Source organism: Chionomys nivalis, chromosome 14 (assembly GCF_950005125.1).
Source record: "Chionomys nivalis chromosome 14, mChiNiv1.1, whole genome shotgun sequence".
NCBI lineage: Eukaryota > Metazoa > Chordata > Mammalia > Rodentia > Cricetidae > Chionomys > Chionomys nivalis.
The window spans coordinates 42,938,024-42,965,905 of record NC_080099.1 but is presented as its reverse complement, the minus strand read 5'-3'; the positions used below and the strand labels follow the sequence as shown (position 1 = coordinate 42,965,905).

The following is a 27,882-nucleotide window of genomic DNA, read 5'->3' as shown; positions in this document are numbered from 1 at the left end:
GCTGTCCTAAACTCAATGTATATAACAAAATTGATGAATTAATACATAAATGATATGATCATGGAAAAATCCAAAATGTTATACAATATATTTTATTGGACAATAATATAACATTATGCTAATTAAGCATGTATAAACTGAGTTTATTAAGTGATTACATCTGCTTGCTTTGTAAAAATTGAAGTGATCAGTTTTCATGTGGTAGTTAGACAGTTCCCTTTAGGTATCTCCATTACCTTCAAGGTTCATTCCAGCCTGAAGACATTTTCGATAGCGGCATGCTGGGCAGTTTTTTCTTCGAATTTTATCAATGATACAATCATTTCTTCCAGCACAAAGATAATTGTGCTGTCCTAAAAGAGACAAAAGGGGCATCGTTAAAATTCCACAGATCTATAAGGGTATTTTTTTAATGAAGAGCCTAGTCTCTGTTTTTATGAGCAGAATGTGATCAATATACAAAGTCACTGATTAAGGAAGGCAGTGAAGTAGGAAGGTATCAGTGTGCTTGTCTACATGAAATCCAGTGTTAAGAGAACTTGTTCTGTTCAACAAATTTCAGAGTTAATTAAAACCAGCCTTACTAAGGCATTTCATATGTAGATGTGTACAAATCGTAAATATACTTTAAGAGACAGAATTGTATTCTGTAAGCCCTGTGCCAAAAGTCAGCACTTTAAAAACTGCTTATATAGTTCCTTTAACATTACAGATGGCATCTGCAATGTCTGGGATTGCTTTATTGCTATTTCTGACATATTGTTGACGTGACTAAAGAGAAAGCAGGCTTAAAAATATTTGGGAATGCCTATGAAAAAATGAATTTAATTCAATAGTAAACATACCTTCACATGTAGGTAAAAATGTCTTTTTTTTTTTTTTTTTTCTTTTTTTGGAGACAGGGTTTTTCTGTGTACTCAGGAGCCTGTCCTGGAACTCACTCTGTAGATCATTCTGGCTACAAACCCACAGAGATCTACCTGCCTCTGCCTCCCGAGTGCTAGGATTAAAGATGTGATACACCACCGCCTGGCTTTCTTCCCAATTTTAAATGAAGTGAAATGTTACAAATTGCCAACAACTGGTTACATAAATCACAAACTAAGAAAGCTCACAAAGATTAATATGCTTTTAGAATATAAGGATGTTTGGAGTTGCCTGTGGCCTCAAATGCTGACTGAAAACAGTGCTAGCATCTAAATTTTCTGGTACCCAGTATTGAAGAACTGTCATTCTCTCCTGTCGGAAAATTCCAAACATTAAAAAGGAAAAGACTAAACATGTTTCTGTCTCCACGTCCACATTCTCCTTGTCCTCTTGAAAGGCGGCGGGAGTAGAAATTTCCTACCTAAGACTTGACTGTTCACATAGACATATCAATAACTGACATTCCATGTTACTTATGCTAGATGGGATGGCAAGATGTTGAGAAAGGAAGGACATTTCTCATCATATTTAAAGAAATGCAATGATCAGCTCACCAGGCTGAACATATCTAGTCCTGGTTTCTAATAAGAGGCTTCTTTTTCTTTAATGACTAGGCAACTTAAAACGTGGATTAAAAAGTATTTTGTTTTCCTGATATGATAAATCATGATGCTCTTTTAAATACGAGTTTGGAGTACACAGTTAACTACCAGTTAACTGATGAGGCTACAGAGCTGACTATGGCTACACATCTCGCTCTATTTCAGGACTACTCTTCATGCCAAATATCTGTGCTCTCTGACATCCTTTCTGTATTATGTAAGCTTCCTGGCTTCTTGGACACAAAATGGAAGAACTAACCCAATAAAATCCTATTATATAGGACTGAAGAGATGGCTCAGCAGTTAAGAGCACTTGCTGCTCTGGCACAGGACCTGAGTTCAGTTCCCAGCATCCACTTGGGAGCAGCTCACAACTGTCTAACTCTAGTTCCTGGTAATCGGATGCCTTCTGGCCTCAGCAGATACCAGACATGTAATGGTGTTCTCACAGGCAGACATTCATATGCATAAAACTAAATCCTTCTTAAAAATCCATCATGCAGCAAAAGGAAAAAACCTGCCCAGATTGCACGCATAGCTGAACAGTAAAATTTCACCCCTTAAGAACATCTCCATATCACTGTCTTTCAGAATCTCCCCACACTAGTATCCTGCAGTTATAGGAGAAATTCCTTCTAGAGTAGAAGAGAGCCATTGTTTGTTTTCTATCAGCTAAAAGGTTCAGCTATGCATTTCTTTGTCCAGGGCATAGTGTAATGTGACTCTTCACCATAGGCTCAGGTTATCATAATAAAAGTATGATGTTGATTCCTTCCTTATTATAAAACAAGGGATTGGAGCTGGTGTTCAATATTTCACAAGGAATGAACATGCACTACTAATAGTAATTTAACAACCATCTCTTTAAGACAGGTATCTGGAGTTCCTGTTTCCTGCTACCTGGTAAATTTCCTTTTAATTTCTCAATACCAAGTGAAGAGCCTTGAGATCGCCGAAGCCTCTCAATACTGCTGGTACTGGTATTTTTGGCTAAAATTTACTTTTAGCATGTATCTGTGGCTTGCTGTTAATGATGGAGTAGCAGACTAAAAGATACCTGACATTTCCGTCCCCTGATACACAGTAATGTAGTCCCTTCCCAAATCATGCCAAGCTGACTTTTGTGACCAATAAAATATTTCATAGATCAAACTGGTATGGAAATAGGAACACAACAAAGATCATGTAAAATGTGCAGACTACAAACTGTCCTGGGATTAAATGTAATGCAATCTGATCAGTTTAAACTTCTCAGTACCAGTATGGTACATTGGGGTGCCAAAAAAATAAAAAATACAAAAATCCTGTTCTTGAAAACATTAACCTTTTGGAGTTTGTTCTCTGATGAAGTGTTGGGAAGTTTGTAAAATCTCAGAGGTAATTATGCAAATATCATGTTCAACACACCAGAAGTTACTCAGTGCACGGCAGCAATTAGTTAAATCTCTTGTAATTACTTTTATTTCAGAATCCGCCTATATTATAAACTGGCAGGTGTCAGAGGCTTGTCATATGTGTCTTTGAGAGTCAATGTCCTGACGCAAACACCTTACCTGGAGACCACTGTTGGAATCCCAGCTTTGCCACTTCCAACTCTTCAAACCTGATTGCTCCTCTGTCGGACATAGATCCTATTAGGATCTAAGTGCTCACAGGGCCATAACTGTTTTGGTATGTGTGTACTTCACATGTGAAAAATGAAGTCATTGATAATTGTCTACCTTATGTTAACAATAAATTTAGATACTGTGGGTAAAATGACATTAAAAAAAGGGACTGGCAGGGCAGAGGAGCATAGAAAAAAATGGAGAACTCCCAGGATCTTAAATTACAAAACAAAATATCGTGCCCAGTGGTGGTGGCACACACTTTAATCCCAGTAGTTGGGAGGAAGAAGCAGGCAAATCTCTGAGTTCAAGGCCAGCCTGGTCTGCGCTAGTTCCAGGACAGGCCAGTTCTGTTACAGAGAAACCCTGTCTTGAAAAATCAAAAAGAAAAATAGAAAGAAATAAAGAAAATATTTACTCTCAATATATCTTAATACATCTTATATAAATAATAAGTGCTTAAAACTTACTCATATTTATATTTGGGTATTTATAATACCAATATGGGGGTTAAATATAATTTCTAGTATGTGTTAAAATGTGATGTTAAATATATAATATACCTGTCTTTTAAGGAAGAAATGCTACAAACTATGTATAGGGATTTTACAAGTCTAGATAAAGATTTGAGTTAGAGTACCAAAGTGTATAGAATTTTAGAGCTGGGAAGTGCATTTGAGAACACTAAAATTCAAATAAAAGAGGAAAGAGAGCCAACTAATATACCCATTACACATTTAAAGGTTTTCTTGCTAATCATGGAATCTAGTCACCATACTCTGCTGAAATAATTAAATAATAAACATTTCTTAAAAAATAGTGCAGCTAATACTATTTTTTTTTTACCTAAAAATAAGTGAAAGAGTTAATTTTAAATAAGAATTAAGAACAGTGGACTGTAGTGATATTATATTTCAGAGGTTAATTTAGTTTTATTTTCTGGTTTAATTCCATTAAGAATTTAACTTTTAGGAATGGTATATAAACTATCTCTAATACTAATCTTTCTCTCTGGGGTGTGTACCCACCAGCACAAGGTCATCCTGTATCATTTTTACAGTGCAGTCACCTTCTTTAAAACATCACTGTTCTAGACTCTGTACTTGGAATTGTTAATTTGAACTTTATTAAGTGGACCCTGACCTCCCTGAAGGCAGATCAAGTCTTAATGGTATTTATAGTACTTAGCATGACCTCTTATTAGCAGAGACCTCCCATTTCCCGGTGTCCCTCATTTTTGTCTGACGGGTGGAGCTGGCAGCTTTGAAACCAACTTGCTTATGGGGAATGGAAAGGCACTGCTCTCGGACTGTTGAGACTCAGCAGACTGTCAGTTCACGTAGCAGTGTTCCACACAGTGTCTTCCTCAGTTCTCTCTCAGACTGAACTTTCAGCAGTTTATTCTATTTCTGCTCCTTCCTCCTGTCCTTCCCCTTCCCAATGGAGGACATAAGAGGCGCCATGCTTGGCCCTAAACGGATGTCTAGCTTTGGTGGACTTTGCATACAATGGACAGTCCAAAATTTACTGTGAGAAATAGAAACAAAATAGAGCAAACATGAAACTCTTCAAAACACACACTACCTTCCACTGCTCTTTTGAAGAAGACTTTACAGCTCCCACATGTCAACACGCCGTAATGGCATCCTGAAGCTTCATCAGAACACACCAGGCAGAGCTTGGGAGGTGGTCCCGCTGCTGTTGAGGAGCTAGATGGAGGGGAGCTCACATCTGGTCGCATTCCAGGGCTAAAGGAAGAGGAGAGACGGTGTCATGACTGTCACCACTATGAAAGGAATAGCAGCATACATTTCTTTTACCTTTTTATTCCACGTTAGTAAGTTCCCAATGAATTGTCCTTTAAGTACTAACAGGCATCAGAATGCCCTATCTAAATATATTTAAACACATATTATTTTTCTACATAAAATACGAAATGCAGGAATTGGCAAGACTGCTAAGTGGTTAAGATCACTTGTCCAGCAGACATGAGGAACTGAGTTCAAATTCCTACCACCTTCATACAAAGCAGGGCATAACTCTGCATGCCTATAATCCAGCATTGGGGTACAGAAATAGGTGGGTATGAAGGGCTCCCCAGACAGCCAGCCTAACTAAAACAGTAAGGTGTCTCAAGTCAGAAAGGTGGAAAGTGACAGATGATACATACCCTATGAACTGCTCTGGTCTCTACACACCTGCATATTTGCAGGCATGTATAACAAAAACATACAACAGTAATAAAATAAAAATAAAATATGAAGTGAAATAGCTAATGTTGTAGTTCACTTAGAATATAATTACTATTTAAATGTAATAATATGCATTATTTTCTAAGTGTGCAATTAGCAAGATTTTTTTAAAAAAATGGATTAGACCTGTAATTACCATTAAAATCAAGAAAGAATATTTCTACCACACCCCAAAATTCTATCCCATTCCTTAGAACATCAGTCTTTTTAGCTCTTAATTTTATGATCTTACATTAATTAAGAATCGTTAGCATTCTCTAGTATAGAAAATATTACACACCAGCTAATAAACTGATCTGAGCTGAAACAATAGTTTCTTATGACTAGGAAAAGATTATTCCAGAAACATTACTGTACATATTGGAAAAACTCTAGTTTTCAACCCCGAGAACGACCATCCTGCTCTCACACAACAGAATGCCCCAAGGCAAACAGTGCTGAGCAGGAGCGAGCCTGACCCTCTGACCAGGCCTCCCCTGCCACTGTGCCAACTTCTTACCACCACAGACTGTACGGTGTAGCACTTATTAGTTTAAAGTTCTTAAAATTTCAGTAAGAACAATGAATGCTTATCTTTTACCCGAAGCAATGAAGACAGGAGATTAACTATTAACTATTATATTTCATATTGATAATGATGGTTTTCAATACTGAACTATCTTAAGGAACTCCTATCACACATGCTGACTCTGAAACTAAAACTATATATGTATGTTTGTGTGTGTATGTATGTATGTAGCTAGCTAAAAAGAATTTCTAGGCTCCTGCTTCAGATGACACGGTCTATTCCTTATCTTCTTAAGTACTCTCAAACAGACTTTCAAAAACACGAACAGTGTCAACTTGTTGAGTGTGGAACAAGACTTCATGTTAAAGTATGCTGTTTATCACTTACATAAGACAGTTCTCAACATAAACACTCTTTCTGAACTGTGCTCACTCTATTCCCCAAAAGACAGGACTAAACTAGAGTGGGTATCGATTGTCTCTCCATCCTCCATGCACACTTTCATATCAGCCCAGAACAGTACTGCATTTCAAATGCAAAAAATGATTAATGCATTGACAACTGAAGCAGTTTATTTACTTTGATCTATTAGAAACAACAAGGACTGTCTTTCTGTTGCTAAATTTACTGAGGAATAAAAACTAAAAAGTAGTAGCTGTAGCTGGGAGTTGTTACTTGTCTGTCTGTCCTGATGCTCAGGGGATGGGATGGAACGACTGCTACAAACCTGAGACCAGTGTGCAACCTGCCAGTTCTGGGAAACCCTATGAGACCCTGTTTCAAGGAACAACCAAACAAACCAACAAAAATGTGTTATAATTCTAGTAAGTTAGTCATTAAGCCTAAGGTTCACCCTAAATTTAATCCTCAAATGAAGTTCCCTACATTTTGCCCAGTGTCTGTTTATCTAGTGGCTTAATCAATAGGACAGCATACCCACCATTTAGTTCTGGGAATGGCTCTACGTTTCACATTGTTCTCTGAGCACTGTCAACAGACTTTCTGTTTGCTCCATATCACAAGGTATTGATTCCTTGCTAGATTTGGGCAAGTGAACTGACTGCATACTGAGAGCCTCTAATAGGAGAGAATCTCCTGAGATGACTGATGTGGTTGGCCACACCCTCTGGTTACTGCAGATGTAAGGTAAAGCAGCTGCTTTGGGCCAGAGTTCTACACTGAAGTAGGAAGGTCCTGGGATGACACAGAGTGTAGTAATTTGCTAGGGGAGCAAAACTCCCTAGCCTCTGTTCTGAAGATGCTCCTATTCCTGCTCGGTCAATCTCAACTGACATCTATTTTTAGGAAGCAGCAAGTTGCTTGTATATTTAGTTTATGGAAAATGAGCACATTGTTTAAAGATTTTTAAGGTCAAGTCTCTAAAGTTTCCTTTACTAGTTTTACATATGGTAGGTATTCACATATGTATAAAATATATGTATATATCTGAATTTTAAACAATATTTTGTAGTATATTATGGCTTACTGCCATGAGGAGACCCTCATTTAACCTCTGAATAACCTTGTGCTAAGATGCCAGCATCTCCAGGTGAGGTCATGCACACAGTGGCACATTGGTGCTCACAGAGGACACTGACTTGTTTCAGATCTCAGCAGTCCCACCTGACTGCCTGCGTAGCTTTTGGAAAGTGTTGACTACTCTGAGTTTTAGTTTTCTCATCTTTAAGCTAAGAAATATTACTCATGAATATATTTTGAAACCAAAATAACACTTTAGAAGTCTAGTGTATAGTTCATCCTTGCAGCAAAGAATTAAAGCATATGTGTTCATTATTTTATTAAGGAGAATAAATCTAAAATCTAGAACAGAAGTCTCCAAATTATCACACAAATATTAGAATACATGAAAAATAATGTTTAGACTACTCAAATATGATTTAACGATGGGAAACAGTTAAAACTAAATGAGTGAAGAATCTAGAACCCAAGTCAGGCTTCAGGGAATCATCTGAAGTACATCAGATTAAGAACTCGGTACATGGAAAGCTGCATACCACAGACATCAGTGTGGGGAAAAATCAGCTCTTATCACTCAGAAGGGAACTCTTTATAAGAAACAGAAGAACACAGCTACAAGTGTTATTTGCTATGATACTGTCAAAAGGGCAAGGGGCTCAACAAAATGCTAGATCCCCAAGGAAAATAACTGAAATCTTTTAATAAAAAGGTATCACAGAAAGTATAGTTATACTGTAGTAACTGTATATTTCACGTGCTTTTTCTTATGGATACTATCAAATGCTAATAGCACAAGTATACCGTGGAACAATCTTTGCATACTCTAAATAAGTATTGCTCTCATCAGTTAATAAAAGCTGGCTGTCCTGCTGGTGGGCAGGAAGAGACTGGGTGGGAGAGACAGGCTAGGAGGGTGCTGGGAAGAAGAAGGGTGGAGTCTGAGAGCCTTGAGCCAGACACAGAAGCAGCAATATGAGAAGTTCACAGGTGAGGTAAACGATCCTTGGAGCAGCACACAGATTACTAGAAATGGGTTGATTTACGTTATAAGAGCTAGCTAAAAAAAAGGACTGAGATATTGGCCAAACATTTATAATCAATAGTTAAGTCTCTGTGTGGTTATTTGGGGAGTGGCTGGTGAGGCAAAAAAGTCCACCTACATAAGTATTTATATCTTTATTTTGTCACATATTAAAAACATACATGTGTTGATATTTACAGAATTAACCATTTCTTTGCTTTCTCAAGGATGTTCAATGGACTTGACCTCTGTTAACTATGAGGTGGTGGTGAATACAATGATTAACATCTGTTAAGCTCATCAGTGCAGGTATCGTCATTCTGAGAGGTCTTGGGGCTTCCATGGGTCCTTAGAATGCACTGTGAGAATTGCTTTCATGGAGAACACTGGTGATAATGCAATAATTTGGTAATGATGTAGTGTCTTTAAATTCTCAATTGTTCTGTTGTGAAATGGGATATTAATGAACTGAGCAAAAGGAAATGGTATTATATACTAAACTTGAGGGTTTCTCTAAAGCATAAGAATGTTAAACTTTTACAAACTCAAGTGTTATGGTTGGCTTAGCCTTCAAGTTAATTTAATCAATAATTTTTCAATGCAGTGCGAGATATCCACCTCAAAAAACAAGCGTTAACTACCATGGGAAAATCTTGGGAGCACAGCTGCCGTGCTGGTTTAATTTTTAACAAGTACTAATGGAGTAGGTGCGTTCTTTTCAGCTTTTCAGTGTTGTTCAAACGCCACAAGGCACTTCTCAATAAGGGGACAGTTTTGTTCCTAGGGGACATCTGGCAATGGCTGAAGACATTTTTATTTTTCACAAATGGGAGAAAGCTACTTTTGTAAGAGATAAAGGCCCAAGATGTGAAAAATACCCTCCAGTGCAAAAGATAGCCCCCAATAACAGACTTGCCTAGCTTCAGATGTCAGCAGTGCTGAGGTGGAAGCAGCTTTGCCAAAAGCTTATAGCACATAAATTGGTATGGATAAATAAATAAAATCTAACAAGAGCCAGAAACATTTTTAAAGTGTGTGGTGCTCATTCTTGACTGGTGAATCCAGAACACAATCCCTACAGCTGAGACTCACAGTATCTTGGGAGAGGGAAGAGGAAGATTGTAACTTCCAGAGGACACAGTATCTACTATGCGACAGTGTCTTCCATAGGGACAGAAGAGTCTCAAAGATATGGTTTCCTAAATAAGACTTGAGCAATGACAATGGCAGTTGACATGCTGATGTGGACGGAGAGTATCCCACAGGGTCCAAGGAAAAGCCACAGGCTATGACTGCTGGAAGAGTCAGTCTTTCTCAGTGATGGGCCCCCCAATCAGCTAATATCAAGTAGTCAGCCCTAAAAAATATACATCTGAGTGACAGTAATGTACTCAGGTTATACTTTTCCATATGTGTGCGTGAGTGTGTGCAAGTACACGCAAGCACACACCTCAATATTAACTGAAGAAAAACAGGCCATGAATTTGAGAGGGGCAGAGGGCAGACATGGTGGGATGGAGGAATGAGGAAAATTTATAAATACAGTAGTCATATATGAAATTTTCAAAAAATTAGTAAAAATTTTTAAAGGAATGATTGCTTTAGAGGTAGCCTCTGTAGTCTTTTAGTTCAGACAAGTCCAAACAGTGGCTCAAAATGGAGTTGAAGCCAGAGACTATGCAGGCCTGGTTGTCAACGATAGAATTAGCTTGAGTAGGTAATTTAATTTTTTCCTCTAGGGCTAGCAGTGAAAGGTGGATTTTACACATTAAAGTCACCTGTACTTTTCTTATCTTTGTTCACCAGGAGACTGTAGTTTCTGACTCTTTATCTTTGCTTTAGCTAAAAGATTACTGATTGTTTACTAATATGCTATGGAATAGCTCTCAAACCAAATATAAAGTACTCCAGGGGAAGATTTTCACCACACTTCTGTTCTATGATTTCAGTAGGAAACATTTTATCTCATTCTAGCAAGACAAGAAAACCTGGTTATTTATTCTTTGCTTTGCATGTATGGAGGAAGGCTTCCACTTTAGGTATATATAAAAACTTTCTGTAAGGTTTTGACAAAGTAGGGGGGAAAATCAATGTTTCTCTTGAAAATATTTAATTTCTCACTGGCTGCATGGATCAGAAAGTTATTTGGTGAGGATTCTGAAAACCAAATGATTTGTATCCACGATTAAAAGTAGAATGAGATCCAATCTCACTCCTAATCTTTCAGTTTAAGCTAAGAAATTATAGGTTAACATGGAATGAAATCATCTGTGATATATTATGTTCATTTATCAAATGAGCTGTTTGGATGTTGTCCATTTTTATATAAAAACATGAAATGACAACCCTATCTCCAAACTGTTCACCATTTACACCCACTTAAGCAAGTCAGAAGACAGAGTAGCAAACCTGTGTACAATCATAGGCCACAAGCATTGTCAGTGAGGAAGGGCGAACGTGGAAAGATCCTCTCTGACTTTGACACAAGGGCGTGTCATGTCAGTTCTCAGGCATGGTCTTAGCTAAGTCTCAGCTAATAGACACCAAACAAGCAGGACACATTTCCCAAGTTCTGAGTAGTAAAGGATACACTTCGATCTGTAAATGACTTTTGGGGTCCCGTATGTTTATTTGAGAATAAATGGTCAAAGTCTGATCTACTTCACAGAAAAACAATGTATTTCTTCCTCATGAACAGTCAATTCTGAGTCCTTGCCATTATGCTAAGTAATTTAGCGTTTAACACCTGTGTCATCTTGCATAGAGGAGAAAATATTACAAATCTTGTAAATGCCACACACTTTCTCGGGTTGTGTTTTCAGTTCTGTTAGCTTAGTTTGCAGTAAGGAATGTGAGTTTTAAGGAAGAACAATGATGTTTTAAATAGTACATCAAGACCAAGATTGGTCAGGAAGAAGATTGGAAAGGGAAGTTTTCATTACATGGTTATTTCTAGAATGTAAAAATTTTCTTTTCTTTCTGTTTGATGTTTCCTCACTATTTGGAACACACAGGATAATTAATGGTTTTCTAGGATCTGAACTGTAAATGGTTTCATACAGATTTTTGAGCATGCCATCTTCACAGAAGGCAAGAATATGATGGAGGCAATAGTAAGTTATTGCTAGCTTCGAATATATACCTTCACATCTTTGAAGTGTTTGTATTTCTACTTGAAATATAAAAGTACATGTCTGTGAAATCATACCAATAAGATCATCTTGCAGCTAACACTTTGCATGAACTTGCAATGCTGCCCCAGCTTCCTTCTAAGTGATGAGGATATAGGTGTATTCCACCACACTCAGCTTTCTTATTTGATTCCTAGAGATCTGAGTTTGTTTATTATGCTTAGAAGCCCACATATTAATGCAGAGATTTTGCAAACTTTAGTCATTTCTCATATCCTACCTATTACTTGTTGCTGCTGTTTTGGAGACGCAGTCTCATAGCCTAGGCTTTGCTTTTTATTCTTATATACTATGCCAACTTTCTCTTTCCTATCCTCTTTATAACCACCTTATGCCGCTTTAACCACTGCAGTGATTTGTCCTAAGTTGTCCTATTCTTCGCCTTTTCTCTTTCCATTCCAACCAATCTCTACACTGGCGAAACATCCACTCCTGTCCTAATTAAAAAGTCTAGGGGGCTTCTCCAATTTGTACAGTATAAGCACAATATGGCTCACAGTCTGGCCTCTTTATTTTTTCCAATCATATGTCTTTCTACAAACACAAACCATTTGGTGTGTCATTTCGGAGAACCTGTGTTTTATAAATATTGACAAAATGCCTAGTGCAGACCAAGTTTCTCTTGGGAGTCTTTGGTAAGACCCGTCCCCATCCTGAAGCATCTACTGTGGCATTTCTGAACCACAAGATCTTGGAACTCAAACATTCCCATTAAGATTTTACACTGGTGGCCTTGGTACTTTTTGATGTTTATGTGTATGCTCTTCCTACTAGATAACTCCTTTGAAGAGAGAGGCACAGACCCCATATCTTGTGTCTCTTTATACAATGAGCCTCTTGTACCTGGCTTTAATAAAGATATAAATATGCTAAATAAAATATCCTCTCCCATCTGGGAAAGAATTTGAAGCACCTAACACAATAGGTGTTTATATGATTATACCCAATACAGGTATAAGGTATAACCCTGCAGCTAAGTACTGCACAGGATTCTTTATGAAGAGGACTAAGTAGAATAGCATATATAATCTTATGACATGGACACTACTGTCAACATCACAGATTTAAACATATTAAATTTACAAAGTCCAATCGTGTCTTCCTGCTCTCCTACACACTCGTATGGTGTTTCCTACACTAAGTTAACCTTGTGAATCAGCACTATGACAAGGCGACAAAATTGTGGAACAACACTTTCTACTTCCCATCTCAGTAACAAAGAGTACAAACAGAAAATTCCTGTATTCACTTCTAATCCTAATTTGATTTTTTTTTAAATGGTAAAGAGTTGTCTTACAACCATGTTAAATTTTCAAATATTCTACAAACAAATGCCTACCCAGTTAGCTCCTAAAATATTCAAGATATTTCTAAGAACAAAAAGGATGGAATAATATGTCTACATGTAGCACAAAGGAAAGAAAGCATCCCTCAGAACAAGCTTCGACTTCATACCCACTCTACCCATCAAAGGCTAAAGCTTAATTCTCCTGCTAGCATGAGGTAGTAGTGTCCGTGGTCCCAATCTGCTAGCAAATGAGCCTCTTTTGATCCCTCCCTTCGTCCTGTCATATTTACAGTATTAATATGATAATAATATATATTTGATAAATAGAGAGAGGCACATTTATTAGAATTCCCACTACTAGATCAAGAAATAAATAGATAGCCTTTAGAATGGATGAAAAAATCTATTTATAGGCTGAAAAGATTTTCAGTAGGTTATAAACAAACCTAAACAAAATTCCCGTCACAGCAATAACCATATTGAAAATTACAGATTTGAATCCCATATGCCAAGATCCATAATTAGGAACTTACATAAATAGTACTGTTTAATTTACAGACTGAGAATAAATAAATTGAGCTATTTGTTTAGGAAAGTTGAATCATCAAATACCACCTGAATTTGAACCCAACTGCCTAGTTAGAATTCGGAGGACAGTAGCTTTTGAGGCTGATAAAGTTTTTATGATTGTGTGGGCACCAAGAAGATACCCCTGAGGTAAACATGAAAATTCAGTTCTAATTCATCCTCCCTTATCTGTGAATAGAGTACAAATTATTTATAAAAGTATATTTGTAACTTAAAGGTCCAAAAACATCTAGGCTGTTGACATTTCCTTAGATCCCTATCATGGTGAATTACTGTAATCATGGAGACCACACATCGAAGCAGCAGAAAGCAGACATGTCTTATGCACGCAACACCATACTTGCTCTCAGAGAAGCTCTGATGTGCACTATATGTTGGACTCATGTATTGGGCCCTGGAGTCTTTCAGAATAAACTAACGTATCAAGTTGGATATGAGCAGTTACAGGGAAGTCATTTTCTAAGCTAGAACAGAAATACTAACTGGTTAATTTAAGTGAAAGGAGCCTGAGCTGGAGAGGAATGTCTAATCACTGTCAGGTCTATGAGGGGAAGACGTATCTACTATTGGAAAAACAGTATGGGTATGTTAACTTGTTAACTGATGCTGAACAGATTGATAAAACAAAAAATTCTTATTATTCGGTTCAAAGGTTATTAAAGTACCATAATTTATTTATCCAACTCAACTCAAAGGTAACAGGTACCATTTATTTAGAAGTTTTGTGATGATACTTGGTACACAGATTCTGTGATCCTCATAAGCAACCTGAGACGCTGTTGCTGTTGACATTTAAGGGTGTGGCAGCTGAGACAGAGGGATGTTTTAAAGAACACCAGTCCCAGACACACTACATGGAATATACCAGTAGGAGGGAATATCTGAATTTGATAGTTTGATTTCAGGTTGGCTGCCATTTCACTTTTAGCACATGTCAAAAACAAATGTTTGGCTAACTACAGCAGAGTAACATAAAATATGTATGCACTTTTGGGTAACTATGGTAGAGTAATGTAAAATATGTAGAATATGGTAATAATTACAGGATGGAGGTCTCCTATTCCACAAAACTATACTCTGCTAAAGTCCTCCGGGTAAGTTATGTAAATATCAAAATATACAGAGGAAAATATTGCAGCATGTACATGTTACATATATGTACGTTAATGTACATGTATTCACACACATATATTCTCTATAATTCGGGAGATAAGCAATATAAGCTACCATGTAATTTTACTTCTATAAATTTTAAAAACAAGTTTTGTTTTCATTTCAGAGTCCACAAAAGTTTAAATTACTGTAGTTCAAATTAGAATATTTGTATGACAGCAACATCTTTCTTCTAAATCTAAATTCACTAACACTAGAAACATAGGATTGAAAAAAACTCAAAAATAGGTGACTGTGATTTTGTTTGAGACAATTTTTCTAAATGTAAACATTCCATGAGCACAGATGACGATTTCTTGAGATGGCACTGTTCCTGGCAATGCAATTGGAATGTGTGTCTGGCAGCTTTGGGGGTACGTGATAAACATTTATAAGCAAATAACAGTAACTCTGCTTGCTTTGAACTATTTTCTTTTCCCCCTAAAACTATTCTGAATATTTAAGAGTAAGCCCAGGGACCGGAAGGCTGACCCAGGACTTAGGACCACTGTGTGCTCTTCCAGAGGACCAGTTTCCCGCACCCACAGGGCAGCTCACAACCACCTGCAACTCTGGTTCCAGGGTTCCCTGTTATCACCTCCATAGGCACACCAATATACAAATTAATATTTCTAAAAGCAAATAAAATCCTATATTGTCTGAAACAAAACTTCTAAAACTCAAAGTTTATATCTTCACAGAATTATTAAAAATATTTTAAACTAAATCCTTTCCTGAAAAGTGTCACCAGAATGCCGCCTTATGTGAGTGGTTGGTTCTGTGCACAGGAAGCAAAGCTCCTGAACACTGCACTGTTGATAGGACATTCTGTCCACAGCAGCTCCCAGACCTGAGACCTTCTAAAAGTATGCTCTACTACTTAAAAACCGCAAAGCATTGTTTAAAATTGCAACTTAAAAAATCATCACTTAAAGTCACAATTTGAAATTATAAATAATATGCTTTGGTAGCAATGAGCATTTTAGTATTTAGAAATTCATGGCACAGCAAGCAGATGAAAGGCATGCTGGCTGCACTTTGAGAAGTAATGGCTAAAACTCCTTGTGCTCTTGGATTACCTATAGAAAGAATAATCTGCCATAAGTGGAACAGTAAGGAGGAAGGCTAATAGGGATTTCATTTACAGCAGGTAAGTAAAACATGGCTCTTTGAAAAAATGAAGGTAAGGTTTCTTCTGGAATCCTGAATCGAAAATAATACATGGTACAATTCAGCTGTATTTGGTTTAAATGGGCTTACTGGGAAATGTTATCATGTTTACTATTTTCTACAGAGAAAATATTTTCAAGTTTATCAAATAACTCAGTGAACTTTGGTATTATGGCCTTTTTGGGGGGGGGGTAAAGCTATCTGTGTAGTTTTTCTGTACTTGTACATAAAATGTTTTCACATTAAAATGAGTTCATATATGAAGTACTGCAGTATGCTATAATAAAGTAAAAAAAAAAACAAAAAAAAAAAAACAGAGGTTTTCTTGGCAGAGGAGGGGAGGGGGGAGATGGGAGAAGAAGCCAAAAGACAATGACTGTTCCAAAAATTCTATCCATGGTTTAAAACAATACAAAACCACTTGCTAAAACATGGATTATAAAATTGGTATATGAAGGACAAGTAATTAATTTAGCACTTACATCGTTGACATTTTATTATCAGTCAGAGAATCTCCAGCAAATCTTTACTGTTGAAAACTGACAACTTTATCACACGAAGCACTCCCCGGTGAACGGTCCACTGTTAGGCAGACAGTACTGCAAGAGTTAGGCTATACGGAAACCACTCAGTCTGAGGATTTATACCTTGGTGTTCTGTTTTTTTCTTGTTTTGAACTTACCCAAGACTTTAGGTAAGAACCAATGACTAAACCAAACTTGGTGGCATATAACTGTAACACCAGTACTTGGGAGGCTGAAACAGGGGACTGCCCTGAGTTTGAGGCCAACATTGGCTACATAATCACAAAACATGTATGATAACATCTGAATCTTTAGAATTAAGAGCATGAAGTATAATGGAAAAAACCCTATTTTTACATTACAATGGAGTGGTCAGGAAAGGTCCTTGGTAAACATCAGGAGGGAATCTGACTATTCCTCCTCTATGAACAGAGAAGAGGGTAGGAATCCTGAGGACCATCCATCCCTATTTAAAGTGTTACTTTTCCTTAGAGTGCTCAAGATGTGACCCAACCCAATATGAGAAAAAGTTGCTGTAATTGCTGAAATGGACATAAACCCTAAAGCTAAAAATAACGAGGAACAACAACTTAGGAAAAGCTCACAGAAGAAACAATGGGCTCATGTCTTGCCATGCAGTGGGAAGTTGAGATCAGCTAAGTAACTCTATCTATGGGTTACAGGATCACATTTTTAATAGCAGATAATTTACTTTCCTTCTTGCTAGCAACAAGAAATGCTATGATATACTACAGAATCGTACATGCCAAAGTAACTGCCATTTTCCTTCCAGGTAGGAAGAAAAACATGGAATAAATTCTACCTGTCTCCCTCATCTAGAAAGCATAAAATATTTTCTTTGTTTCTTTATAGCCAATCCACAATCCTACACCAAGAATATTGTTTCAAATCCATTTAGAAATATACAATGAGAAATAATGAAATAATCTACTAAATTAAGCTGGATTAGATAATAGCTAGAACATTTAGAAAATAGAGGGACCTCCATTCCTCTGTCAGAGAAGACCTGAAGATACTGACACACACAGAGTTTCCCGCCTTCCATAAATCTGCATGTACTTATCTGCTATAAAACTAGAGTGGATTGCTTTGTACCTCACTTTTTACATGTGGAACACTGGCATTTGTTTAGTTAAGGAAGTGTCTTTCAGCCATTTGAGAATATTCTCTGTCTAGTTCTGTACCCCATTTTTAAATTGGGTTATTTGGAATTTTGATGTCCAATTTCTTGTTCTTTATATATTTTGCAAATCAGTCCTCTGTCTGATGTAGTGAAGATCTTTTCCCATTCAGTAGGCTGCCTTTTTGTCTTACTGTGTCCTTTGCTTTACAGAAGCTTCTCAGTTTCAGGAGGTCCCATTTATTTATTGCTGCTCTCAGTGTCTGTGCTACTAGTGTTATATTTAGGAAGTGGTCTCCTGTGCCCATGCATTGAAGGCTACTTCCCACTTTTCTCTTCTATCGGGTTCAGTGTGGTGGGGTTTGTATTGAGGTCCTTAATCTATTTGGACTTGAGTTTTGTACATGGGGATAGATAAGGATCTATTTTCATTCTTCTACATGTTAACATCCAGTTATGCCACCACCATTTGCTGAAGATGCTTTTTTCCCCCACTGTATAATTTTAGCTTTTTTGCAAATCAAAACAGCTCTGAGATACCATCTTGCACCAGTCAGAATGGCTAAGATTAAAAAAACACCAATGACAGCTTATGCTGGAGAGGATGTGGAGTAAAAGGAACACACCTCCACTGCTGGTGGGAATGCAAACTTGTATAACCACTTTGGAAATCAGTATGATGGTTTCTCAAAAAATTGGGAATCAACCTACCTCAGGACCCAGTAATACCACTCTTGGGCATATACCCAAAAGATGCTCAATCATACTACAAGGACATTTTATTCAACTATGTTCATAGCAGCATTATTTGTAATATCTAGAACCTGAAAACAACCTAGATACCCCTCAACTGAAGAATGGATAAAGAAAATGTGGCACATTTACACATTAGAGTACTACTCAGCAATAAAAAACAATGACATCTTGAAATTTGCAAACAAATGGATGGAACTAGAAAACACCATCTTGAGTGAGGTAACCCAGGCCCTAAAAGATGAACATGGTATGTACTCACTCGTAAGTGGATACTAGCTGAAAAGCAAGGGATATTGAGCCTATAGTTCATGATCCTAGAGAAGATAAGTAACAAGGTGAACCCTAAGAAAAACATAAAGATCCTCCTGGAGAGGGAAAATAGACAAGCTCACCTGACAAAATTGGGAGCATGGTGATGAGGGGAATAGGGAGGGTGGAAGGGGAAGATGAGGGGAGAAAGGGAGGGGGAGATCTTGAGGGAATGAGATCATCGAGATGAAGGATAGAGATGAGAGCAAGGAAAGAGATATTTTTATTGAGGGAGTCATTATGGGGCTAGCAAGAAACCTGACACTAGAGAAATTTTCAGGAATCCACAAGGATGACCCCAGATAAGACCCTAAGCAATAGAGGAGAGGGTGCCCGAACTCACCTTGCCCTGTAGTCAGACTAATGAATATCTTAAATATCATCATAGAACCTTAATCTAACAATTGATGAAAACAGAGGCAAAGGCCTGCAGCAAGCACTGGGCTGAGCTCCCAAAGTTCAGTTGAAGAGTGGAAGGAATGAGAATATGAACAAAGAGGTCAAGACCATGAAGGGTTCATCCACTGAAACAGTTTACCTGAGCTAATTGGAGCTCACCAACTCTAGCTGGACTGGGAAGGAAACAGTATAGGTCCAAACTAGTCCCTCTGAATGTGGTTGACAGTTGTATGGCTGGGGCAGACTGTGGGGCCACTGGCAGTGACACCAGGATTTATCCCTACTGCTTATACTAGTATTTTTGGAACTTATTCTCTTTGGATGGATACCTTGCTCAGCCTAGATATAGTAGGGAGGGCCTTGGACCTTCCCCAAAGCAATATGCCTTACCCTCTCTGAAGAGTGGATGGGGGTTGAGGAAGGGGGTAGGTGGAAGGAATGGGAGAAGGGGAGGGACTGAGAATTGGGATTAGTATGTAAAATGAAAAAAATACTTTGTTTTCTTTTTTAAACACATAATAAAAATATTGAGAAAACTTATGTCAATAATAATAATATTAATTAATAATAATAATAATCTTATCTGTCCAGGGTTTCCAGCCCAAGCTGGCCTTCAATTCCCTAGGTACCTGAGGGTGACATCAAACTTCTGATCCTCCTAACTCTAACTCTAACATCCAAGTGCTAAGATTACAGACATGCAGTACTATGTGTGGTTTCTATGGTGTTGGGGAGCAAATCCAGGGCCTTGTGGATACTAAAGATAAATACTCCTTTCTCAAATCACATGATTCTAAGGGATCGGCTACAGTTTAATCTTTGTCCAGGTCATATTTTGCCTTGATTCTTTTCACCATTCTAAGTATTTTATACCTTCAGTTGAATTTCCTTAAGTTAAATTCTTATAAGAGTAAAGAAATTCAGTGAATCACTTAAGAATTTTCTCTATGTACTATAATGGTACTTTTTCTTGTTTCTTTCAGACTGGATCTTCCTACTTAACCCAGGTACACCCTGAACTCACTCTCTTCCTGCCTCTGCCTCCTGTGTGCTGGAATTATATGTACATGCAATGATGCCCTGCATTAAAAAAAAAATGCATTGTTAAGCTGACTCTCTACCAACCCAGAAAAGCAGTCAGAGTGTGAGTGCATACAGACCTTTGCCCACACTCACTTCTAAAAACAACAACAAAAGTGTATTGAACTTTCAGTTAATGAAATTGCCTCATTTTTTTTTTTTTTATTCTGGGGTGTTTGCCTTCACTTGTAAAGAAAAAGAATCAGATCATTCAAAATTTAATTGATTAAGGATATGTCATCTTCAATTTTAAAATATATCAAGTCTGATGGTAAATCTCTAATGCTTAGGGCCGTTACTATTGATATGAACAGATGGTACTAATATTTTTACTATTATTTGAAGTGTATGGGACCTTGAAAGTAAAATGACTAGACAACTAAGTCTCTATCTAAAAATGATACTATGCATTAATTAGCTCTCCCAAGAACTTATTAAAATGAGAGTAATGTCATTCGTCTTTATTCTTTGAAGATTATGGTTTCAAAGGCAGTCTATCCAAGGGTAGATGTGCAAGGAATAGACTTCTGGGATTTCTTAAACAGTAAACAGCTAGGGAACCTAACTATCAATATCAAAAGACTGATCAAGAGTTCGATTAGAACATTTGCAGGTTTCTTTTTATAGAAATAATAGGCTAGGTTACAGGCGTCTAACTCTTATGTGAAAAATTATAATGTTGAGTAAAATATGTATAGTTATCCTTAAAAGTACTTGTGTTGAATAAAATATGTATATTTACTCTTAAAAGTACCTGTGAGCAGACAAAGAATTAAGCTATATCTAAGAGAAAGAAAGCACTCCAACCACATAGAAATACTTTTAGGTCTAGCCAAATATGAGTTTCAAATTAAAGAATAGAAAACTTACTTGAAAAATGGACACTCTTTTTACTACCCCAAATAAACAAGATAATACAATATAAATACTTTATAAAGCAGGAACTCTAAATGACTAGCAAACAAGTGAGCAAGTTACTCAGCTTCATTAGTAACTATGCACTTTCAAATTTAAGCCACAACGAAAGTCCATTACATACTTAGCACCTTGGTAGAAATGAAACATTTGATAGTAAGAAGGAATGAAGTTTAAAGGGTACAATTAGTTTTAGAGATGATTTGGCATTACCTTGTGAAGTCTGGTGACCCAGCAACTCCATCAATGAATGAGTAGCCATAAACAAACAGAAACAAAGAAGCATACAACAAAACATATAAAGATGTTGGTAGTTGCACTTTCACTGTAAACTCAAGCTGGAAAGCAGTCAGATGCTCACTGTGAACTGATGTAGGAGGGTCTTCTATCTATCTGTTGCTTTCATTGGTTAATTAATAAAGAAAACTGCTTGGCCTGATAGGTCAGAACATAGGTAGGCAGGGAAGACAGAACAGAATACTGGGAGGAAGAAGGCAGTGAGGCAGACGCCATGCTTCTCCTACCCAAGACGGACGGTGGTTAGATCCATGCCAGTAAGCCACAGTCAAGTGGCGATACATATTAATAGAAATGGGTTAATCAAGATGTGAGAGTTAGCTAGTAAGAGGCTAGAGCTAATGGGCCAGGCAGTGTTTAAATGAATACAGTTTGTGTGTTGTTATTTCGGGTATAAAGCTAGCTGTGCAGGAGCCAGGCGGGATGAAAAGCAGGCCTGCTCGCCTCATCACTACAATTGGCGCCCGCTCACTTCATCACTACAGTGAGCTGTTGTGGTTTCTTCATATGAGACTGATATGTAAGAGGCAGGATATATAGATGGTTAGACAGCTGTCTAGTACACAGCTGTGAGCTTTATAACTATTCTTTTTTTTTTCTTTTTCTTTTTTTTTTCTATTTTTGAGACCGTAGCTTTTATTTTTTTTTTTTTTTTTGGTTCCTGTCCTGGAACTAGCTCTTCTAGACCAGGCTGGCCTCGAATTCACAGAGATCTGCCTGCCTCTGCCTCCCGAGTGCTGGGATTAAAGGCGTGCGCCACCGCCACTCGGCTCTATAACTATTCTTATATGTAACTATGTTTTGGTTCATAGAACTTTTATTAGTATAGTTTTTTGTTTTGTTTGGGAGTATTTATTTGAGACTCGGTCTCACTGTGTTGCGCTAGTTGGCCTGGAACTCTTAAGAGATCTGCCTGCCTCCCAAGTACTGAGATTTCTTACTACCATGCTGGGCTTCAATGACCTTTTATAATTCAAAATAAATAAGCAGAAAATCTCTATATTATCTCGTCTACCAGAGTTTTCATGACTTCCTTCCTTTTAGTCTTATTATTATTATTTTTTTTGTATTTTCTTTCTTAGATTCCTAGACTGCTTTTATTTTCCTACATTCTTTCCTATTTTCTATGTCTTTTATTTCTGGGTCATTTTATTTTTCTGTCTCACTTGTTCTATTGAACTTTTCAGTTGTGTAACTGCCTTTGAATTCCCATGGTCTCAGTGCAATCTCTGAAGGTTTTCTGTAAAAAGCATCACACTATTATTTGGTGAATGCAGTTCTTATGTCTCAACATAAAAATGCGGTTCTTATGTCTCAACATAAAAATGCAAAAATGCTAGTTTGAGGGACGCTTCCTTTTCCCTGCATGCTTTCTATTTTCTCCAGATGGGTTTTTATTTTTGTTTGATCTCTGTTGCCATCGCCTCACCCATGCCCACCCCCTGTGCAGGCAGGAAATTCAAGGTCTTTATCTATGGTGATACAAACCACAATGGTGGACAGAGACAGACAGATTCTACGCAGTTGAAGGTGGAGGCCTCTGACATAGGAAGGCCAAGTTCTACTCCTTGCTGAAAGCAAAAGCTTAGCATGTAGCAAGCAATTTACAGCTCTGAACATAGAATGAGCAAGGGGATAAAGCACTCATAAAGGAAGCAAATAATTTGATGTCAACTCCCCTTTATATAAGACTTCACTCAATCTGTGAACTCAGTAACTAGAAGCATTCTTTAATTTGTGAAGTTTTCCTTTGACTACCTTTAAAACCATGAATGCTGATAATAATACAGAAATAACGATTCACCACTAGCCTTTTAGGAGACATCTGCATACAAGGATCACAAACACTCCAGGTCTCTTTCAAATACAAGAAGGTAAGTCTTCAATTACACACTGTTCTAACAGAATATGGATCTGGTACTGAATATTTATAACCAGAGTTGAGATCAAGATGACATTATTCAGTATTAACGTGTTAATATTCTTTAGTATTCAAAAAGTAGAATTGTTAGGAAAGACAAAAACTATTTCAAATAAATTATTGCAGAATATAGAATGATTAATTTACAATGAATAATATGGGTAAGTGCCCTCAATGTTTATTATGAAGTCAACTGAAATATTAGTGCTATGGGCTTAATTAACTTTAGTAGAGTTTCATAGTAAGCAAAATGGAGATGAGGGGGAAGATGTATTTTATCACATTGTATTCTGGCACACACCCAGCTGATGTTTGTCCAGGATGATGCAATGGTTGAGTCAGAAGTGGTTCCAGTGACGCCATGTTCAGAAGTACAGCCACAGTCAAAACAGTAGTGACAACAAAGAGCATGAGGTAGGCAGAACTATGTTACGCTTAAGAATATTTAATTACTTTCCTTTTAGTGATTTCACTTGACCTGTTAATGAATTGATACTAACTCACCTTGTGTGGGGGCTGGCAAGGTATACATGCTTATAATCAGTGATCTTATTATTTTATCTTGACATCTCTGAGAATGGGTTGTGTTAACATCTCCATTTTGAGGATAAAGGTAAGACTAGTAAACAAGTTCCAGGGATCAAGGTCACCAACTTGGTATCTTCCTGACAACAGGAACCTATTTTCAAACCTACAGTCCAAGAGTTTATTGCCTCTTATTGGTGTTCTCCATGTTGATGCCGTATGGATCCAAAGTTACCATGGACATGTATTTGATAATCACTTTTGAAGAGAAGTTGGAGATCTCAAGTAAAGGTTTTATGGCAGTAAGTTACCAAAACAGTAACAACAAAAAGACCCCTCAAGCTGCTTTAGGGCTGAATCAGAAAGTCTTGAGCAAAGGTACCAAGGAAAACCAAGTTCTGTATCAGAAGTCAGGAAACACAGCTGTGTGCTTAGTACAAGTGTAATGAGTAAGACGAGTTGGTTTTTATGAAGTATCCGCAGTCCATTGTGGAAGACATAAGGACATGGTAAGATATATATATAAAATGAAAGGTATGGGGGGCTTAAATACCAGATGCTAACACAATCAATAAACTGAGCTAATTAAAATTAGGGATATTCTTTGGATTAAGAGAGGATAAAATACAAATGTCAGATTCCAATTGTGGTCAAAATAATGTTTTTTAAAATTTTTGGTGACAGGGTCTATATACTAGAGACTAGGCTGGCCTCGAACTCTCAGGAAACATGCCTTTGCCTCTCAAGTGCTGGGACTGAAGGCATGCACTACCACACCAGGCTAAGAAGAAATAGTCTTAAAATATGTCAGCAGTTTCCTAACAAAATAAAATGATGACAAGAGCAATCTCCAACACTTACAGGAAAGCTGCTGTGAAGACGAGGAACACTGCTGTCCCCAGGGCAGCACAAGGAGTGGCATCCTCACGAACAGAAAACATTCAGACTCTGATGACCAAGTAAGAGTGCTTGCAGGTGGAAAAGCCACCTCTGGCACTTCTAAACCAGTGCTAAAAGGGTAGCTTGGTATTTGACTGGTTTCTGTGATTTACAACATAGGTGGTGACTAAGAACTCTGCAGGGGACTTTCTAGAGAGAGCGAAACTTCACAACGAAGTTTCCTCCCTCAAAATGTGATATTACTTAAAATGCAGAAACTTACATGTTCAAGGATATGCAAAAAATATTTTATAATAATTATAGTTTCTTTGAATACCAAGGTAAAAATCTCATGGAAATGTAATTTGCAACATTTTTCAAGTTGCAGGCTTTAAGGTATTTTTATATAAATTTGTATTGATATGCATTAACAGCACAAAATAATGGTATGTACTGAAAAGTGATATAGCTAGATCATGTAGCAGTTCTGGTTCTTTTGATGTTATTGTTAAGAATCTACTGACTTCTGCAGTGGTTGACCTAATAGAGAAGCACTGGATCTCAGAGGACTTAGAGCAGGGAGTATGGGATAAGTCTTGTCAAAATACATTGTATGTGATTCTGGAAGAATTAGTCCAGTATTTAAAAGGAATAAATATTACTGCAACTCAAAGTAATCTTCACCTTATAACAATATATAAGAGCTACCCAAGCTGCCATCCTTGCCAGCACTTGCTTCATAAACACCATGTGTGCATGTGTACGTACAGATACACAAATACTGATGTTAGGCATCTTCCTCCATCGCTCTTCACCTTGTTTTACGAGACAGGGTCTCTTACTGGATGTTAAACTCACCAACCTGGCTTGAGTGCATGCCAGCAAGCAGCAGGGATCCCCTGTGTCTACCACTGCAGCCCCGAGATTCTAGGCACAGCACAGGCAGCATACTTGCCTTTTTCTCACGTGAGTGCCAAAGAGGAACTTAGTCTTCATTACTGCAAGGCAAGTATGGAGACATGCTGCTTGTTTTATTTTTCAAGGCTGAATAGTTTCTTATTTTAAAGACTTATTTTTGACTGGACTTGGACTCAAAAGAGTAGAAACTCAAGTGAGGACAGCCTACGTCTCTTGGCAATCTGTTCTGGGTGTACTTTGGCTTCCTTCATTCTCTAGGCTAAAAGTTTAGTATATTCAACAGCCTCCACCTCAGCTTTCTGAGTGCACTGTTCTTCAGAGCAACGTGTCCACATTTGTGCTACAAGACACTGATCTTAGGTGCTCTGGTCCTTGGCTTCTTAACTTCTTTCTTAAAGACTTTCTCACAGCATACTGTTGGACATCACCTTCTTTAGAGAGGCTGAAATGCTTTCAGATTCTTCTAGTTATTTTGGGACTCCTGAGCCACAACGGTATCTGTCAGCTCAGGAATATCCTTCTTTCCCCCCGGCCCCTTTCTTTCTGCAGTGGCCACATTGAGAACACCCAGACTGACATCCATGAACAGATTCGGGCTTCCTCTCTTCACTTCTCCTTGGTATGGAGCAGGGAAGCTCCTTACTCAACAGCAGGCACACTGTGCTCTGGGTCAAGATCTTGCTTCATGGGAACATCTCATTTGTCATTCCTGCCACTGATTCAGAACTCGTAACCTTTGCACTCTTCACCCAGGACGTCAAGCATCTACTTCTGCGGCCATGTGCTTCTCATTGAAACTATGAAGTTTGCATTTGTCATCATTTTGATAAGTTTCTGTCAGCCAGTGGCTGGGAAGGAGATACTCAGCTACATCTTGTCACACCCAATCCTAGGAGGCGTCACACACATGCTCGCATGCACATACACACACACACAATAGTCCTTTTCAAAAAGTCCTTGTCTATACATATATCTTTCAATGTTATCCTCTGTGTTTTCCTGTAGTAGTTTCAAAGTTTTGGTTCTTTTTCTTTTTTCTTTTTTTCAGAACTGAAAACAATGTTTAATGCTTGCAGGAAACACAAGTTCACGGTGAGAAAAACATTAGACAACATGCCTTTCACCAAAAATAAAATTTAAAAAAAGACACGTGAAAAGCCCGTTTTGGACTCCCCAAGTCAAAAACGATGCGAGGACTAAGACATCTATCACAGGTATTTAGTATACAGTATATTGGATGTGCTAACTCGTTTGTTTAAAAGGACATGAATAATGTACAACTTTACTGTTTTATGACTTTTTCCACAGCTTTTGACACTTTAGGCCTCTGTTTGAAGCACGACCTACATGAGAATACATGGTATAAACAGTGATTTGTTAAGGTATGGCTGGGGTTCTTAAACCAGGTCTTTGATCCATTTTGAGTTTTGTACAGAGTAAGAGGTAAAAATCAAGTTTCAATCTTTTACATGTAGATATTCAGCTTTCCTAATAACTCACTAAAGAGAGTGTATTTTTCGATGTATGTTTTGGCCCCTACATGGATCAGATGGCTATAGCAAGCTGTGTTTCTGCCGGTTTATTCTGGGTCCTCTATTGGTTCCCTGGACCACCGGTTCTATTTTCACACCGCTATCATGGTTTTGCTACTTTGGCCCTGTATTCTAATTTGAAGTGAGGTACTTTGTTGTCCCTTAGTATTGTCCCCTTTTCCTTTAAGGTTGCTTTGGCTGTCTGGGGTTTGTGGTGCTTTCCTGTTAATTGTAGACTGTTTTTGCTAGTTCTGGGAATAATGTCAATAGGGGTTTGACGGGGCCTAATTGCATCAAATCTGTAGATGACTTTCAATAATACAGTTATGCTGTTTCATTATTTCTAGCATCTCCGATTACATTTCTCTATTCTGTCCATTCATCTTTGCATTTGGTGAATTAATTTGCCCACCTGTCACAACTGCTTTTGCTCCATGGTTAACATGAGTTCTGGTCAGCAAAGCAGAAGGCCCTTTAGAGTTGGGGGATCATGATAAGGCAATGAAATGATGAGGCTGGAGCTGCATGTGGCTACCATGTTGAGTAAGGGAAGATGAGCGCAGGATACGAGGAACATAGCTAAACATAATAAAAGCAATATACGACAAGCTGATTGCCAACATCAAATTAAATAAGAGAAAGTCAAAGTAATGCCACTAAAATTAAGAACAAGACAAGGTTGTCCACTCTCTCCATACCTATTCAACATAGTAATTGAAGTTTTAGGTAGAACAATAAGAAAACTAAAGGAAACCAAGAGGATACAAGGGGAAAGGAAGAAGTCGAAGTATCATTATTCACAAATGATATAATAGTGTACATAAGTGACCCCCAAAACTCTATCAGGGAACTCCTACAGCTGATAAACACCTTTAGTCAAGTGACTGGATGCAAGATTAAC

At 37.7% G+C, this 27,882-nt stretch overlaps 1 protein-coding gene across 5 annotated transcripts in view; it reads right to left on the bottom strand.

Moving 5' to 3' along the window:
- The window catches only part of Nr3c1 (nuclear receptor subfamily 3 group C member 1), a 95,507-nt gene that overhangs the window by 17,563 nt on the left and 50,062 nt on the right, over nt 1-27,882 (bottom strand). For 4 of the 5 annotated variants that reach the window (XM_057788487.1, XM_057788488.1, XM_057788486.1 and 1 more), the window contains exons 3-4: nt 4,718-4,884; nt 237-353 (exon numbers count right to left, since the gene is read on the bottom strand). In XM_057788487.1, the coding sequence (XP_057644470.1) occupies nt 237-353; nt 4,718-4,884 (284 nt within the window). The remainder of the gene's footprint in view (nt 1-236; nt 354-4,717; nt 4,885-27,882) is intronic. The other variant, XM_057788490.1, reaches the window with a different exon arrangement.